The sequence below is a fragment of the Panulirus ornatus genome, chromosome 20, assembly GCF_036320965.1.
Source record: "Panulirus ornatus isolate Po-2019 chromosome 20, ASM3632096v1, whole genome shotgun sequence".
Taxonomy (NCBI): Eukaryota; Metazoa; Arthropoda; class Malacostraca; order Decapoda; family Palinuridae; genus Panulirus; species Panulirus ornatus.
Window position 1 is genome coordinate 68,812,544 of NC_092243.1, and position 19,601 is coordinate 68,832,144.

At 39.6% G+C, this 19,601-nt stretch overlaps 1 protein-coding gene across 1 annotated transcript in view; it reads left to right on the top strand.

Annotated features, from left to right (window-relative positions):
- The window catches only part of Dis3 (exosome complex exonuclease RRP44-like protein Dis3), an 88,673-nt gene that overhangs the window by 65,768 nt on the left and 3,304 nt on the right, over window positions 1-19,601 (top strand). Inside the window, exons 13-18 of the mRNA XM_071675174.1 lie at window positions 4,408-4,563; window positions 7,139-7,295; window positions 7,676-7,762; window positions 10,665-10,885; window positions 13,133-13,301; window positions 16,111-16,341. Coding sequence (XP_071531275.1) covers window positions 4,408-4,563; window positions 7,139-7,295; window positions 7,676-7,762; window positions 10,665-10,885; window positions 13,133-13,301; window positions 16,111-16,341 — 1,021 coding nt within the window. The remainder of the gene's footprint in view (window positions 1-4,407; window positions 4,564-7,138; window positions 7,296-7,675; window positions 7,763-10,664; window positions 10,886-13,132; window positions 13,302-16,110; window positions 16,342-19,601) is intronic.

Below are 19,601 nucleotides of genomic sequence, written 5' to 3' on the forward strand. Positions count from 1 at the left end.
TTTTCATTAAAATCTGAGGAAGTTGAAAATTTGAGCAAAAAAAATCTAAGGCTATAGCCTTGGATTTTTCTGGATTTTTTTAAAAAATGGATTTTATTGAAATTTGCAGCATAAATACTTTTGTGTATGCTGAATACTAATCTGTGGTCAAAATCTAAAAATTCTTATAATTACGCGAGTAATTAGCATTTAAATTTTATAACTAGTCCAGGAGCTAATTAAACGGTTAATATTTTGAATTACAGTGTTTTGACACCAAATACTTAAATACCATGTAAAATAGCATCTATACACAGATTTTCATTAAAATCCGAGGAAGTTGAAAATCTGAGCAAAAAAAAAATGCAAGGCCTTGGATTTTTCTTGATTTTTTTGAAAAAATAGATATTCTTGAAATTTTCAGCCTAGATATTTTTATGTATCCTGAATACGAATCTGCTGTTAAAATCTAAAAATTCGTATAATTAGTCGAGTAATTGGCATTTAAATTTCATCATAATTAGTCCACGTTCTAATTAAACGGTTAATATTATGAATTACAGTGTTTTGACTCCAAATACTTAAACATAATAAAATAACATCTATACACAGATTTTCATTATAATCTGAGGAAGTTGAAAATCTGAGCAAAAAAGATTGGATTTTTGTTGTTTTTGAAAAAATAGATTTTCTGCAAATTGTCAGCATAGTTACTTTTATGTATGCTGAATACGAATCTGTGGTGAAAATCTAAAAATTCGTATAATTAGTCGAGTAATTAGCATTTACATTTTATCATAATTAGTCCAAGTGCTAATTATGAATTACAGTCTTTTGACTCTAAATACTTAAATGTCATATAAAATAACATCTATACATAGATTTTCATTAAAATCTGAGGAAGTTGAAAATCTGAATTTTTTTTTAAAAATAGATTTTCTAGATACTTTTATGTATGCTGAATACGAATCTGTGATCAAAATCTGAAAATTCGTATAATTAGTTGAGTAACTGGCATTTAGATTTTATCATAATTATTGCAGGTTCTAATTAAACGGTTAATATTATGAATTACAGTCTTTTGACTCCAAATACTTAAATGCCATATAAAATAACATCTATACACAGATTTTCATTAAAATCTGAGGAAGTTGAAAATCTGAGCAAAAAAAAAATGCAAGGCTATATATAGCCTTGGATTTTTCTTGATTTTTTTGAAAAAATAGATTTTCTTGAAATTTGCGCCATAGATACTTTTATGTATGCTGATGTTTATACCTCTACTGCAGCAGAATTACTTGATACTTCTCCTTTTGCCATTGAGAGAGTGCTTTAACCCTTGAACTATTTGTTTTGTATATGAGTTTCATGGCCTCTGGCAACTTTTTATCACCATACCAACAAAATTAGTACAATTTGAAAGATGCCAGGTTTAAGATGTTAAGCTTGGTCAAAAGCTGAAGTCCACATTGAAATATGAGTTTCATGAAAGGCAGGGCCCACAGTGAAGGGGTTAATGCTCACAGGACCTTAACTCCCATCTTACACTCGAGGTACCTTTAGTAAAGCACCCCTTTTCTCTAAAACCTCACCAGATAAACTCATGCGTAAAACATCCTGTCCCCTCCCCTGCTGCACATCATAACCTCTTTTTTGTTTATATCTATTTTCAGATTCTTGTCCATACATTTCTGAACTCTGTCATCAGTTTCTGGGGATTCTCTCATGAATTTTTTTTCCAGAGCCATTTCATATGCGAGCATGAAGTGACTTACATCCCATGTTGTCCTCTCCCATCATAGTGTAGACCCACCCCTTGCTTTGAGACCCATACATTTCCCTCCCTCATCTCCCCATCCTTGAACTGATTAAATGGCAGATGGTAAGGTCACACCTCCCTGACGCAGGCCCATTGTCACTGGGAACCACTTATTTTGCTTGCACCTGATTCTTTCATCTACTGTATTCTCCCAGTCATAACTTGTCACTGCATATAGTATCTTTTCATTTATTCCATATATCTGTACTTTCCATAAAGCATCTCTGTCATCCCCTTTCTTCAGGTCCATAAATGCTACAAACAGGTTGAACCTCTTTAATTCAGCAACCTTAGGACCAGGCCATTGCTGGCCCACAGAGAATGCCGGAAAATAGAAATTGACCTCTAAGGGAACCCCCGTGTAAATATATGTGGAAGACCTCAAACAGCCTAACCCTTTGTAAACACAACAAAACAATGGTTGCCTCATGCAGAAGGATGGCAGGCTGGATCCTGCAAATCTTCAAGACATATTATTCAAGGTGGTGATTGTTTCATGAATTGAATAATTTTGTGTACCAACACCCTGGTTCAGAGATCTTTCACTGCCCATATTAATGTGGTAAAGAAACTAAATTTCTAGGAATGGTTGAAATGTCTGAGGCTATACTTCTTGGAGTGCAGAGGGGAAAAGTATGTCTTCATCTATACCAAGAAAATTGTAGAAGGCATGGTTCCGAAATTACATCCAAAAATAACATCCTGCTGGCATGACAGGCATAAAAGATTTTGTAAAGTACTACCTATGGGCCCAGCCTAGGCTGTAGAGGTGTATGTCCCCTGAAGACATCATTTGGTATTTGCCAGGCATGTCTGTGGGTGTTGTGGACTAGTAGGGGAATCAGAGAAAGTTCAAGATAATTTGCTAGATTTTGTCTGGGCTGTATTGAGCCTTGTTTCAATAAAGCTGACCAATAACTGTTCTTCAGGATGGACAATATAATCTAACTCATGCAAAGCTTGCTTTTTTGTAATTAGTCTCAAGAAGGTTCAGAACCTACTCTTTCATTATCTAGAAGTTATCATATCCTGTCACTGCAAAGGAGTAAGCAGGACATTTGTGTCTTCACCCCTGCAACTCCCTGTCCGTTTGTCTGCTGGGACACATTATTGTCTGCACAAAAACTTAAGAGCAATACATTAGAGAAGCTTCATACTTACACTTTAGGTACTAACTGTGTAGAGGATGAATTGATTAGATATTAGGGCACATACTGTCATCGATTTTTGTACAGGAAAACTGATTTTGTTTTGCAAGTGCTTTAGGGATGGTGAAGGATGGTAAATTTGAAATTTATAACTTAACTTTTTTATAACTTAACACTTTGGTAATGTGTGTGAAAGAAGAAAGTTGAGAGTAAATGTGAATAAGAGCAAGGTTATTAGGTACAGTAGGGTTGAGGGTCAAGTCAATTGGGAGGTAAGTTTGTATGGAGAAAAACTGGAGGAAGTGAAGTGTTTTAGATATCTGGGAGTGGATTTGGCAGCAGATGGAACCATGGAAGCAGAAGTGAATCATAGGGTGGGGGAGGGGGCGAAAATTCAGGGAGCCTTGAAGAATGTGTGGAAGTCGAGAACATTATCTCGAAAAGCAAAAATGGGTATGTTTGAGGGAATAGTGGTTCCTACAATGTTGTATGGTTGCGAGGCATGGGCTATGGATAGAGTTGTGTGGAGGAGGGTGGATGTGTGCTGGAAATGAGATGTTTGAGGACAATGTGTGGTGTGAGGTGGTTTGATCGAGTAAGTAATAATAGGGTAAGAGAGATGTGTGGTAATAAAAAGAGTGTGGTTGAGAGAGCAGAAGAGGGTGTTTTGAAATGGTTTGGTCACATGGAGAGAATGAGTGAGGAAAGATTGACAAAGAGGATATATATGTCAAAGGTGGAGGGAACGAGAAGTGGGAGACCAAATTGGAGATGGAAAGATGGAGTGAAAAAGATTTTGAGTGATCGGGGCCTGAACATGCAGGAGGGTGAAAGGCATGCAAGGAATAGAGTGAATTGGAACGATGTGGTATACCGGGGTCGACGTGCTGTCAATGGATTGAACCAGGGCATGTGAAGCGTCTGGGGCAAACCATGGAAAGTTCTGTGGAGCCTGGATGTGGAAAGGGAGCTGTGGTTTCGGTGCATTATTACATGACAGCTAGAGACTGAGTGTGAACGAATGTGGCCTTTGTTGTCTTTTCTTAGCGCTACCTTGCACACATGAGGGGGAAGGGGGTTGTTATTCCATGTGTGGCGAGGTGGCGATGGGAATGAATAAAGGCAGACAGTATGAATTATGTACATGTGTATATATGTATATGTCTGCGTGTGTATATATATGTATACATTGAGATGTATATGTATGTATATATGCGTGTGTGGACGTGTATGTATATACATGTGTATGTGGGTGGGCTGGGCCATTCTTTCGTCTGTTTCCTTGCGCTACCTCGCTAATGCGGGAGACAGTGACAAAGCAAATAGATACATTATATGTATAGCCAGAGGCAAATATCATGGCATGAAGATTTTTTTTTACATGACAATATAAGTACCTCTAACCTTGAATAGAGGGTTCCTTATGCACAAATTTTGATATGAAATTTCTTTTCATTGCAGATTTTGCAAATCAATAATAAAATCCCGTGGTGAATTAAGCTATGAACAAGCCCAGCAACGCATTGATGACCCAAATATGCAAGACAACGTCACAAATTCCCTAAGAAACCTCAACATGTTGGCTAAGCAGTTGAAGACCAAAAGGGTTAATGCTGGGTAAGATACACTAACATGAAATACTCTTTAGATCAAACAAAGATTATCTGAAGCTTGCTTCATGCAGGATGGGAAATGTGTGAAAAATATTGGAAGGTTTATTTTTAAATGGACTTTTAATTGACATTATGTACCACTTTAATCTTATGTGGTATCAGTTGAAGATAGACAATTCATCAGTATTTGTATGGAATGCTGATGGCAGTCATTTAGTTGCTGATTGTAGCTGAATGGAATTTATGTAATTAACCATGGTAACTTAGAAAAGTTGAACCAGCTGATGCTAAACCAGCATATATTGTGATAGGAATATTAGAATTACTACCCCTGGGGATGGGGGAGAAAGAATACTTTCCACATATTCCGTGCATGTTGTAGAAGGCGACTAAAAGGGATGGGAGTAGGAGGCTGGAAATCCTCCCCTCCAGTTTTTATTTTTCAAGAAGGAACAGAGAATGGGGCCAAGTGAGGATTTTCAATCTAAGACTCAGTCCTCTGTTGTTGATACTAATGTGAAAAATGGCGAATATGTATGAAAAACAATATTAAAATCAGCTCACCTTTTGATTGATGGGTTGTTAGTGACCAGTTACAGTAGAGAAAGTGCTATGTTAGTTTTTTCTTCACATTTTATTTAATCTTTTTTGCTTTTCAGAAAATAGGTGATAGAGCTTAGATCTCTTAAATTTTTTATTATTCAGACACAAAGATAAACATGTAAGTAAAAAAATGTGACTCTCTGTCAGGACATATTAATCTAGAGTGAACATTTCAAAAGCAAGGGAGAACACTTTTTTGTACAGAATTTTGAATGGGCTAGCGTCTAGTATCCAGCCACTCTGGGTGATTTGGTCAGAGTATGGATGCTAGTTAGGTTTACCAGTTCATAGTTTGGTTCAGTGTGTTCTCTAAACAAGTGTGAAAGCTTCAGAATGTTCAGCTCATCTGGTTTAAGTCTAGAAAAGTCAACTTATTTTACCTGAACTCATGGTAATGTTCTTGAGTGTGAGGGATAGTGGTAATATGTATCATAAAATGAAAAAGGATGTGTGGATCAGGTGTTTGCTTTGAAGAATGTATGTGAGAAATACTTAGAAAAGCAAATGGATTTGTATGTAGCATTTATGGATCTGGAGAAGGCATATGATAGAGTTGATAGAGATGCTCTGTGGAAGGTATTAAGAATATATGGTGTGGGAGGAAAGTTGTTAGAAGCAGTGAAAAGTTTTTATCGAGGATGTAAGGCATGTGTACGTGTAGGAAGAGAGGAAAGTGATTGGTTCTCAGTGAATGTAGGTTTGCGGCAGGGGTGTGTGATGTCTCCATGGTTGTTTAATTTGTTTATGGATGGGGTTGTTAGGGAGGTAAATGCAAGAGTTTTGGAAAGAGGGGCAAGTATGAAGTCTGTTGGGGATGAGAGAGCTTGGGAAGTGAGTCAGTTGTTGTTCGCTGATGATACAGCGCTGGTGGCTGATTCATGTGAGAAACTGCAGAAGCTGGTGACTGAGTTTGGAAAAGTGTGTGGAAGAAGAAAGTTAAGAGTAAATGTGAATAAGAGCAAGGTTATTAGGTACAGTAGGGTTGAGGGTCAAGTCAATTGGGAGGTGAGTTTGAATGGAGAAAAACTGGAGGAAGTGAAGTGTTTTAGATATCTGGGAGTGGATCTGGCAGCGGATGGAACCATGGAAGCGGAAGTGGATCATAGGGTGGGGGAGGGGGCGAAAATCCTGGGGGCCTTGAAGAATGTGTGGAAGTTGAGAACATTATCTCGGAAAGCAAAAATGGGTATGTTTGAAGGAATAGTGGTTCCAACAATGTTGTATGGTTGCGAGGCGTGGGCTATGGATAGAGTTGTGCGCAGGAGGATGGATGTGCTGGAAATGAGATGTTTGAGGACAATGTGTGGTGTGAGGTGGTTTGATCGAGTAAGTAACGTAAGGGTAAGAGAGATGTGTGGAAATAAAAAGAGCGTGGTTGAGAGAGCAGAAGAGGGTGTTTTGAAGTGGTTTGGGCACATGGAGAGGATGAGTGAGGAAAGATTGACCAGGAGGATATATGTGTCGGAGGTGGAGGGAACAAGGAGAAGAGGGAGACCAAATTGGAGGTGGAAAGATGGAGTGAAAAAGATTTTGTGTGATCGGGGCCTGAACATGCAGGAGGGTGAAAGGAGGGCAAGGAATAGAGTGAATTGGAGCGATGTGGTATACCGGGGTTGACGTGCTGTCAGTGGATTGAAGCAGGGCGTGTGGGGCGTCTGGGGTAGACCATGGAAAACTGTGTAGGTATGTATATTTGCATGTGTGGACGTATGTATATACATGTGTATGGGGGGGGTGGGCCATTTCTTTCGTCTGTTTCCTTGCGCTACCTCGCAAACGCGGGAGACAGCGACAAAGTATAATAATAAAAAAAAAAAAAAAATGAAAAAACGATTAGTCCTTTGAATATATGATTGTGTAGGTTCATAGACTCAAATTTCTCTCTGAACAGTCTCATAACTTGATTATTTATTTGGGAAAGATTTATTTTGAAACTCTGAACACTTTCTGTTAACACTGAACACTTTCTGTTACAGAGCATTGGTATTGGCTAGTATGGAGGTCAAATTCCATATTGATCCTGATACAGACACTGTGGTTGATATTGTAGCAAAGCAACACCTAGAAACAATGAGCATGGTGGAAGAGTTCATGTTGCTTGCAAATGTTACATCTGCTAAGACTACACTCCAGGTAAAGAAAGAACATGGAAGATTACACTGAAAGAGGGCTACATACATAAGGGAGGAGAAAAATGATGTTGAGGGATAACTTGATTTCATGTTGTAAAAAGAATTTTATGTTGATTAGTCATATTGGTTCTAAAAAACTGAATTTAACTACTTTTTAGTATGTAGACTGAGACAAGGCTCCTTTGGGGACAGTTAACTGTTACAAAGACTGTTGTGGGCTGTATTTTACCCCAAATATCATTTAGTCTTTATATTAGTAACCCATTGACAAAGTCTATGCCTATCAAGATTTGTTTGTTAAGAATATTGTCATTTTGCTCAAGGGATATATGCATCAAGACTGTTTCATAATGAATTTTTACGAGTTGATATCTTTTGTAGCACTTCCCAGACTGTGCTCTTCTTCGTCGTCATCCTGCACCACCACCTTCAAACTTTGAACCTCTCTTATTAGCTGCAAAAAGTCAAGTAAGTAGTTTTTTCATGATTGTTTGCTGTTACCCACATTACCATGGGATTGTTGGAACAGATGAAGAAATGGCCTCATTTGCCACATTCATTCCCCAGCAGCTATTTGTAGTGTTAAATAGATTTCTGTTGAATGCCATCATCATTTTTGTAATGTTTATCTCATCTGTAGTGTGCCTCTGAACTTCCACTTTTGTTTGCTCATCTATTTCCTTGCTGTGTAAAAACCAGATCTTTTCCTTGTTGGAAGCATGTGTTGGTGCATCCCATCCTCAAGAAGGGTGATCATTCTAATCCCTCTAACTATCATCCTGTTACTTTGACAGCTCCCATTTCCAAAGTCCGTTAATCCCTCCTTAAATCCCATTTCCTTGTACGTCTTGAATCTCACAGCCTTCTCTCTAATCACCAGTATGGTTTCCATAAAGTGGGATCCACTGGTGGTATTCTTTCTTATCTTAGTAATGTCTAGTCATCATCCCTGAAAGATTTTGGGGATATCTGTGTAGTTTCTTCGGATATATCCGAAGTTTTTGACAGGCTGTTGCATTGGGGTCTTGTCTGTAAGCTCCCCTCACTTGGCTTCCCTTCCTCATTTTGCTCTCTTATATCTAGCTTCCTCTCTGGCTGCTCTATCTTTATGGTTGTTGATGGATCAGCTTCTTCCCCTTACTCTTATCAGCTGTGTTGTCCCTCAAAGTTCTGTCCTGTCTCCTACACTTTATATCCTTTTATCAACAGTATCCTTTCTTCTAAAAATAACATGTGCCCCCATATGCTGACAACTCAGTACTGCATTCCTCCACATCCTTCAGTCCTGCTGCCTTCTTTTCTCGCTTGATCTGCAGATGGCCATTACACAACTTCCTCAATAAACTCAGACTTGGACAGGACATCTCAGTGGATTATCAGACTTGGACAGGTTATCTCAGCGATTTAGATAATATCTGGTTGAGTTTAGTGCATCCAAGACCCAGTTTCTACCCATATTTTTGTCGGAAATACCTCACAACTTTCATCTCTCCTTTGATGGTTCTGTAATGTCACTTAACTCAATGAGCATACTTGGTATTACTGTAACATCCATTCTGTCTTAGAAGCCCCTCATTATATAATTAGCTGTCTGCCTCTAAGAAATTGGGAGTATAGTTAACTTGTCAAGACTTCTCTTTTTTCAAACTGTTGCTCCATTTATACAGAGGATTTATCTGTCCTTGTATGGAAATCTGCTCTCACATATGAGGTGAATCTAGCTCTGCACTCCAACTGATCAACTCTCACAGGCAAACTTCAAAACTTGACCTACTTTCCCTTTGCCACATTGTTGGTTCATTTTCCCTCTTCTTTAGGTATTTCTTTGGCTTTTGCTGTTTGTGTGCCCACCCCAATAGCTAGATCATGAAATACTCGGCAAGTGTCACATGATTACTGTGTGGCTGTTGGCAACTCAAGGAAAGGCAGCTTTGATAAACGTTTCTTTCCCTACACCTTGAAGCTTTGTAATTCTCTACCCTCTCATGTCTTTCCCAGTCACTATGACTAGGCACTTTTGATTTCTAAGACAGGTTTTTCACCTCTTACAAAATTCATGAATACTTTCCCTTATCTCTTCTTTTTCCTTTTCATTAATCTTTCTATATTTCAATGAAAATCTGGCCTTGGTGTGAACTTTTGTCTGTGACTAGAACCTCCCAAGTAAAAAAAAGGAAATATCTTTTTTAATAGTACCTTTTGTGTATCTTTTAGCCTTTGCTTTGATTGAATTTTACTTTTTTCATGTTTATACATCCTTGTCATTTTGCCTTATACATATCCATGTGATTGGTTGCATTGTACAGTATGAGCTAGACCCTTAAATTCCACTCAGGGCTCTCTCAGAAGCCACCATGGCCCTTTTCTTGCCCCATCATGATAGACCTAAGTGTTTGCCATCTAAAAAGTCACCAGCTTTTGTTTGTTGTTGGTAGTTAGGGCACTGGATTGCCGTAAGTAATTTCTAAGGGTGTCCGAAAAATGCAAAATTAGCACTTGGAGGGAAGGGATGCCCTTCCTGTAAAAAGAATGTTGGTTTTGCTCCTGGTTACCTTAGGGTCATCAGCTAAGCAGAGCCTCATCCCCATAGGTTTATTGTGAAATGTTTATGTGGATAAATGTGTTCAAAAAGTGTAAATTAACTTTGTCAAAAGCACATTTTTGAGCTAGAATCCTCATTTGCCCATCATCCTTCATGTGTCCAAATCCTCCACTCCCAGAGTTGCAGAGAGCTAGGCTTTGAGGTTGGTGATGCACACAGCTGGGGAAGGAAAATTTAGCTGGGTAATGTCATTGATAGGGCAACAGTGTACTGCTTTAGCATGAGTAAAGGGCAAATAAGGATTCTGGCCCAACAACATGCTTTTCATTAGCTCTGAGGTAACCTTTATGTATTCCAAATCTATTGTATGGGGAGGCTCAAGTGTTTACCTTTGGTGAAAATTTAGATGTGATTTCTTGGCAATAATTCTGATATGCTAAACGTAGAAACTAGAGATATTGTATGGAAATGAGGCCATTGTTTGTTCCTGATATTATCTCACCAAGGTGGAAAACATAATTATGCATGAAAAACTAATGAAAAGTATGTTTTTGCATTGTCTGCAAGTGATCTGTTCGCAGTATATTAGGATATGTTACATAGAATTCCAACCCAGAGGAGAAAGTGTACATGAGAAAAAATCAGGCACTGTTTTACTGCTTCCTAAATCATTTTGAAGTCTAATATGTCACAAGAGGAGTCAAGCACTGTTAGTTTCTGCATATATTTGTGTCATCCATTTTCATGTTTTACATGTGTTATCTCTAAAGAATAAGCTATTTTCCACATTCAGAATGGGCCTTTATTCCCAGTTCTTTTTCTTCTCAGGACCTCCATTTAGATGTAACAAGCAACAAGACCCTGGCCAATGGCCTGAATCATGGCACTCGGGACAACAATCCTTTCTTCAATAGTATGCTTCGCATAATGACCACAAGATGCATGATGCAAGCGGTCTACTTCTGCTCGGGCACACTTGAACCACCAGAATATTATCACTATGGTCTAGCTACACCGATTTACACCCATTTTACATCACCCATTAGAAGGCTAGTATTAGTGCTCTGATTGACTATTTTCGATTTTATTGTTTAGAGAAATTGAGAATGTTAGCATTGATGTATGGAGCTATTTTTCAGTGGGACAGGATTCAATTGAAGTGATAACAATTAGCCTCATGCTTGAATACCTCATGCTTGAATCTAGGTTTGATATATACTTTGGGGACATTAAAGTCTGTAAATAAGTAATTATTTTTTACTCCTTTAGAAGATTTTTTTTATTATTTGCTTTGTATTTATTTGCTATCTGTCACTGTAGGGAAGCATTATGAGATATTTTCAGAGATTTTTCAAGTATGGAATCATTTCAATATTGGACTCCCATGGTGTAGTGGATAGCATTCCTGACCATGACACATTCACAGACCATCCAGGGTTGAGCTCATAGGTTCAGTAGGGTTGAGGGACAAGTAAATTGGGAGGTAAGTTTGAATGGAGAAGAACTGGAGGAAGTGAAGTGTTTTAGATATCTGGGAGTGGATTTGGCAGCGGATGGAACCATGGAAACGGAAGTGAGTCACAGGGTGGGGGAGGGGGCGAAGGTTCTGGGAGCATTGAAGAATGTTTGGAAGGCAAGAACATTATCCTGGAGAGCAAAAAATGGGTATGTTTTAAGGAATAGTGGTTCCAACAATGTTATTTGGTTGTGAGTCATGGGCTATAGATAGGGTTGTGCAGAGGAGGGTGGATGTGTTGGAAATGAGATGTTTGAGGACAATATGTGGTGTGAGGTGGTTTGATTGTGTAAGTAATGAAAGGGTAAGAGAGATGTATGGTAATAAAAAGAGTGTGGTTGAGAGAGCAGAAGAGGGTGTATTGAAATGGTTTGGTCACATGGAGAGAATGGGAGAGGAAAGATTGACAAAGAGGATATATATGTGTCAGAGGTGGAGGGAACGAGGAGAAGTGGGAGACCAAATTTGAGGTGGAAGGATGGAGTGAAAAAGATTTTGAACGACCGGGGCCTGAACATGCAGGAGGGTGAAAGGTGTGCAAGGAATAGAGTGAATTGGTACGATGTGGTATACCAGCGTCGACGTGCTGTCAGTGGATTGAACCAGGGGATGGAAGGAGAAGTGGGAGACCAAATTTGAGGTGGAAGGATGGAGTGAAAAAGATTTTGAACGACCGGGGCCTGAACATGCAGGAGGGTGAAAGGTGTGCAAGGAATAGAGTGAATTGGTACGATGTGGTATACCAGCGTCGACGTGCTGTCAGTGGATTGAACCAGGGGATGGAAGAAGTGGGAGACCAAATTTGAGGTGGAAGGATGGAGTGAAAAAGATTTTGAACGACCGGGGCCTGAACATGGAGGAGGGTGAAAGGTGTGCAAGGAATAGAGTGAATTGGTACGATGTGGTATACCAGCGTCGACGTGCTGTCAGTGGATTGAACCAGGGCATGGAAGTGTGTGGGGTAAACCATGGAAAGTTTTGTGGGGCCTGGATGTGGAAGGGGAGCTGTAGTTTGGTGCATTATGCATGACAACTAGAGACTGAGTGTGAACGAATGTGGCCTTTGCTGTCTTTTCTTAGCACTACCTCATGCGCAGGCGGGGGGAGGGGGTGCCATTTCATGTGTGGCAGGGTGGCGGTAGGAATGGATGAAGGCAGTATGTATGAATATGTACATGTGTATATATGTACATGTCTGATGCCTCTGACACCTATATCCTCTTTGTCAGTCTTTCCTTACTCATTCTCTCCTTAAGTCCAAACCATTTCAACACACCCTCTTCTGCTCTCTCAACCACATTCTTTTTATTTCCACTCATCTCTCTTACCCTTTCATTACTTACTCATTCAAACCACCTCACACCACACATTTTCCTCAAACATCTCATTTCCAACACATCCACCCTCCTCCATACTGCTCTGTCTATATAGCCCATGTGTGTTTTATACTTATGTATTTTACAAACAAATAACAATTGTAACATCATAATTTTCATTTAGGTCAACAAAACACTTTGTTAAAGTTACAAATCTTAAGACCACAACATTTGACCCATATTTCTAAGCTCTTTAAAAGTTCAAAATCCACAAAGTGCTTGTTTATGAATTGCAGATTTTGGGTATTCTACCTGTATTTGCTCTTTTCATTTAGGTGTGAATCGGTATCTAAAGCACCAGTCTGGACGTTTAGGTAGTATAGATGAACAGTTAATCATTTTGGCAGAAATGTGAGAAATCACACTTTGGAATTCATGACAGATAATCTCATTATTCCATCCAGATATGCAGACATCATAGTACATAGGCTTCTCGCAGTCATCATTGAGAAAGATCGGACATACCCAGAGTTGTTGGATCCTAAGAAGTTGGCAGATCTCAGTCACCACATCAATTATCGGCACAAAATGGCACAGTATGCGGGCAGAGGATCAGCAGTAATTACTGCCATTGTGAGTGTTTTGTTCCTAACATACCAGATATATATTGTCACTTAAAAGTGACATTGTCTTGCTGTGAGTATTACATATTGTAATATATTTCGTAGGAATTGGGAGGCTTTTTTGTGCTTCTTGTTTATTACAAATTTTGTTAATTAAGATAGGTACCTAGATACATTAGGTGGAAGTATTTGGTGGGAACTACACAAGATCTGTCTTCTGCCAGTGGCCTGTTAAGGGTGAGGTACTAAAGGCCAAGAAGCAGCACTGGAGTTCACCAGTTATGGAGACTTGCTGTGGCCACCCCCTTGAGGGTGTTCCCAAAGGGAATGGGCATCAGAGATATAGATAGACAGACAGGCACCTGGATTGAGAAATGTAATTAAGTAAATATTGGAACAATATAGTATTGTGATTAGATTTTTAACACCCTTATGAACTGCCTTACTAATAACATTAACCACCACCACCACACACAGGGTTAGTTGTGACAAGGCACAGAAGAGCCCATACACACACATATTCATACATATACATATCAACACAGACATTATACATACATATACGTACATATAAATACACACACACAGATATATACATGTATACACATTTCCCAGTGCTACCCCACCCCACAGGAAACAGCATCGCTACCCCCTGCTTCACTGAGGTAGCACCAGGAAAACACAAGAAAGGCCACTTTCATTCACACTCAGTCTCTAGCTGTCATGTGTAATGCACCAAAACCACAGCTCCCTATCCACATGCAGGCCCCACAGACCTTTCCATGATTTACCCCATACATTTCACATACCCTGGTTCAATGTATTGACAGCACATCGACCCTGTTATACTGCATCGTTCCAATTCACTATTCCTTGCAAGCCTCTCACCCTCCTGTATGTTCAGGCCCCGATTACTCAAAATCTTTTTCAGTCCATCCTTCCACCTCCAATTTGGTCTCCTGCTTCTCCTTGTTCCTCCACCTCCGACACATTTATCCTCTTTGTCAACCTATCCATATGTCCAAACCATTTCAATACATCTTCTGCTGTCTCAACCAAACTCTTTATTTCCACACATCTCTCTTATCCTTTCATTACTTACTCGATCAAACCACCTCACACCACATATTGTCCTCAATCATTTCATTCCCAACACATCCACCCTCCTCCATACAACCCTATCTATAGCCCATGCCTCGCAACCATATGATATTGTTAGAACTACTATTCCTTCAAACATACCCATTTTTGCTCTCCAAGATAATGTTCTCTCCTTCCAAACATTCTTCATAGCTCCCAGAACTTTGTCTCCTCCCCCACCTTGTGACTCACTTCCACTTCCATGGTTTCATTTGCTGCCAAGTCCACTTCAAGATACCTAAAACACTTCACTTCCTCCAGTTTTTCTCCATTCAAACTTACATCCTAACTTAACTTGTCCCTCAACCCTGCTTAACCTAAAAACCTTGCTCTTATAACATTTACTCTCAAATTTCTGCTTTCACACATTTTTCCAAACTCAGTTACCAACTTCTGCAGTTTCTCACTTGAATCAGCCACTAGTGCTGTATCATTGGCAAACAGCAACTGACTCACTTCCCATGTCCTCTCATCCCCAACAGACTGCATACTTGCCCCTCTCTCCAAAACTCTTGCATTTACCTCCCTAATCACCCCATCCATAAACAAATTACACAACCATGGGAACATCACACACCCCTGCCACAGACCAACCTTCACTGGGAACAAGTCACTCTCCTCTCTTCCTACTCATACACATAACTTACATCATTGATAAAATCTTCTCTGCAAGACCTTCCACAAAGCATCTCTGTCAACCATATCATATGCCCTCTTGAGATCCATAAATGCTACATACAAATCCATCTGTTTTGAGGTATTTCTCACACACATTCTTCGAAGCAAACACCTGGTCCACACATCATCTACCTTTTCTGAAACCACACTGCACCTCCCCAATCTGATGCTCTTTACATGTCTTCACCCCCTCAATCAATACCCTCCCATACAGTTTCCTAGAAGTACTTAACAAACTTATGCCTCTGTAGTTTGAATACTCACTTTTATCCCTTGCCTTTATACAACAGCACTATGCATACATTCCGCCAATCCTTAGGCACTTCACCATGATCCATTCATCCAATGAATATCTTTGCCAACCAGTCAACAACACAGTCACCCCCTTTCTTAATATATACAACTGCATTACCATCCAAACCCACCTTCTTGGCAGATTTTATCTGCAAAGCTTCTACTACCTCTTCTGTCTTAACCAAACCATTCTTCCTGTGCCTCTCACTTTGCACACCACCCCAACCAAAACACCCTACATCTGCCACTCTGTCATTAAACACATTCAAGAAACCTTCAAAATACTCAAGTTGTTTACTTAGAAGAATCTGTGGGAGAAATACTTGAGAAAGAGAGTGAATTGTATGTGGCAGTTATGGTTCTGAGAAAGCATACACATGTTGACAGAGTCCTTGAGGATGGATGCTCAAGAAATAGTGGCAGTTTTGTTAGGATGGTTGCCCTTTTATTGTATAATCCAAATACCCTGGTTTATAAGATGCATAACATGTGTTTAATAAGATCTTTTCCTCTGTAAGATTTAATAAGTTCTTTTCCTGTACAAAATACTTATTTTGGAGGCAAAATTTGTTTGTGTAAAGATTTTACAGAATATAATGAATCTGCAGAGTAATTATTTAGTATTTTTTTACGTTAAGCTGAAGTTTGAAGAGATATCATGGTATAAATATTATATAATATATTTCAAATACTTTTCAAAATTTCAGACTGCATTAAGAGGAAAGGTGTCAGAGTTTGATGCGTATGTGTTGTTCCTACACAAGAACGCCATCCAAGTGTTGATACCAACAGTTGGTCAACAGTTGACTCTGTATTTGGACAAAAAAGAAAAGAAAACTAAGGATGAAGGAAAACTAAGAAAGAGGGACACTAAGAAGTCAGCAGAGGCAATGGAAGTGGACAAAGAACCAACTCCAGAGTTTGAATTCAATGAACAGGTTAGTGATCATAGATCCATGATGATATACTGAAGGTAATTTGACATTATTCATGATAATAACTACTTTACTTGCTTCAGCAGAGATGCGACGTAAGGATTTGTCTTTTCAGTTAACTAATGTTTACCTTAGAACTTTTATTCTCCAATTTAGGACCACATTTTGTGGAAAACTCCTGATCTTAAAGCTACCATATCTGTTTAGATTTTTCTCCAAAAGTAAATACGTAATGAGTGTTTTCACTCAGCATTTCATTTTCAGGCAACTGAGTATGAAGATATTCAGCACCTGTGAATGTAACATGTATTATACCCTAACACTGATCTGAAACTACTTGCAAATACCTCCACACTAAATTCCTATGAAAATATCCTTCATTGCCTGTAGTGCCTTTCCTTGTTATAACACACTCCTAATTTATTTTACAACCATTTTGCATCAACTCATAATTTTTATAAGATTTTTTTTGCAAACTTTTAAGTACTTTTTTCTTTGTTCATGTATTTTGGAAAAGAAAGAGACAGGAGGTCAAGAGAAAGGTGCAAGAGGTGAAAAAAAGGGCAAATGAGAGTTGGGGTGAGAGAGTATCATTAAATTTTAGGGAGAATAAAAAGATGTTCTGGAAGGAGGTAAATAAAGTGCGTAAGACAAGGGAGCAAATGGGAACTTCAGTGAAGGGCGCAAATGGGGAGGTGATAACAAGTAGTGGTGATGTGAGAAGGAGATGGAGTGAGTATTTTGAAGGTTTGTTGAATGTGTTTGATGATAGAGTGGCAGATATAGGGTGTTTTGGTCGAGGTGGTGTGCAAAGTGAGAGGGTTAGGGAAAATGATTTGGTAAACAGAGAAGAGGTAGTGAAAGCTTTGCGGAAGATGAAAGCTGGCAAGGCAGCAGGTTTTGATGGTATTGCAGTGGAATTTATTAAAAAAAGGGGTGACTGTATTGTTGACTGGTTGGTAAGGTTATTTAATGTATGTATGACTCATGGTGAGGTGCCTGAGGATTGGCGGAATGCGCGCATAGTGCCATTGTACAAAGGCAAAGGGGATAAGAGTGAATGCTCAAATTACAGAGGTATAAGTTTGTTGAGTATTCCTGGTAAATTATATGGGAGGGTATTGATTGAGAGGGTGAAGGCATGTACAGAGCATCAGATTGGGGAAGAGCAGTGTGGTTTCAGAAGTGGTAGAGGATGTGTGGATCAGGTGTTTGCTTTGAAGAATGTATGTGAGAAATACTTAGAAAAGCAAATGGATTTGTATGTAGCATTTATGGATCTGGAGAAGGCATATGATAGAGTTGATAGAGATGCTCTGTGGAAGGTATTAAGAATATATGGTGTGGGAGGAAAGTTGTTAGAAGCAGTGAAAAGTTTTTATCGAGGATGTAAGGCATGTGTACGTGTAGGAAGAGAGGAAAGTGATTGGTTCTCAGTGAATGTAGGTTTGCGGCAGGGGTGTGTGATGTCTCCATGGTTGTTTAATTTGTTTATGGATGGGGTTGTTAGGGAGGTAAATGCAAGAGTTTTGGAAAGAGGGGCAAGTATGAAGTCTGTTGGGGATGAGAGAGCTTGGGAAGTGAGTCAGTTGTTGTTCGCTGATGATACAGCGCTGGTGGCTGATTCATGTGAGAAACTGCAGAAGCTGGTGACTGAGTTTGGTAAAGTGTGTGGAAGAAGAAAGTTAAGAGTAAATGTGAATAAGAGCAAGGTTATTAGGTACAGTAGGGTTGAGGGTCAAGTCAATTGGGAGGTGAGTTTGAATGGAGAAAAACTGGAGGAAGTGAAGTGTTTTAGATATCTGGGAGTGGATCTGGCAGCGGATGGAACCATGGAAGCGGAAGTGGATCATAGGGTGGGGGAGGGGGCGAAAATTCTGGGGGCCCTGAAGAATGTGTGGAAGTCGAGAACATTATCTCGAAAGCAAAAATGGGTATGTTTGAAGGAATAGTGGTTCCAACAATGTTGTATGGTTGCGAGGCGTGGGCTATGGATAGAGTTGTGCGCAGGAGGATGGATGTGCTGGAAATGAGATGTTTGAGGACAATGTGTGGTGTGAGGTGGTTTGATCGAGTGAGTAACGTAAGGGTAAGAGAGATGTGTGGAAATAAAAAGAGCGTGGTTGAGAGAGCAGAAGAGGGTGTTTTGAAGTGGTTTGGGCACATGGAGAGAATGAGTGAGGAAAGATTGACCAAGAGGATATATGTGTCGGAGGTGGAGGGAACGAGGAGAAGAGGGAGACCAAATTGGAGGTGGAAAGATGGAGTGAAAAAGATTTTGTGTGATCGGGGCCTGAACATGAAGGAGGGTGAAAGGAGGGCAAGGAATAGAGTGAATTGGAGCGATGTGGTATACCGGGGTTGACGTGCTGTCAGTGGATTGAATCAAGGCATGTGAAGCGTCTGGGGTAAACCATGGAAAGCTGTGTAGGTATGTATATTTGCGTGTGTGGACGTATGTATATACATGTGTATGGGGGGGGTTGGGCCATTTCTTTCGTCTGTTTCCTTGCGCTACCTCGCAAACGCGGGAGACAGCGACAAAGTATAAAAAAAAAAAAAAAAAAAAATTTGGAAAATGGAAGAGGGTGGATTTACTTGACATGAAATGTTTCAGGACAATATGTGGTGCAAGTTTGGTTGATTGCATAAAAAATTACTGTAAGAGCAAGATATGGTGGTAATCACAGTTTGATTGGGGGGACTGACAGGTGTGCTGAAATTGTTTGGACAAATGGGAAAGATGAGTGAAGAAATACTAAGAGGATCTGTGTGTCAGAAGTGGAGGAAGCAAGGGGAAGGGGGCAACAGAGAAGTTGCAAGGATTGAATGAAGGGGGTTTTAGGGTATCTGGGCATGAACATTTTGAAGGGTATGAGGCATGCATGGAATAGAATGAATTGAATGGATGTGTTATATGGGGGAGGGAGCAATGTGCTGTTGGTGGGTTGAAATAGAACATATGAATCAGTCAAGGTAAGCCATGGAATTGTTTGTTGGGCTTATCTGTGAATGGTAGGCTCTGGTTTTGATACATTATAAATGACGGTTAGAGATTGGATATGTGCAATTGAGGCCATTGTTCATTTGTTCCTGATGGTACCTCGGAAAGCAAAAATGGGTATGTTTGAAGGAATAGTGGTTCCAACAGTGTTATATGGTTGCGAGGCGTGGGCTATAGGTAGAGTTGTGCAGAGAAGGATGTATGTGTTGGAAATGAGATGTTTGAGGACAATATGTGGTGTGAGGTGGTTTGATCGAGT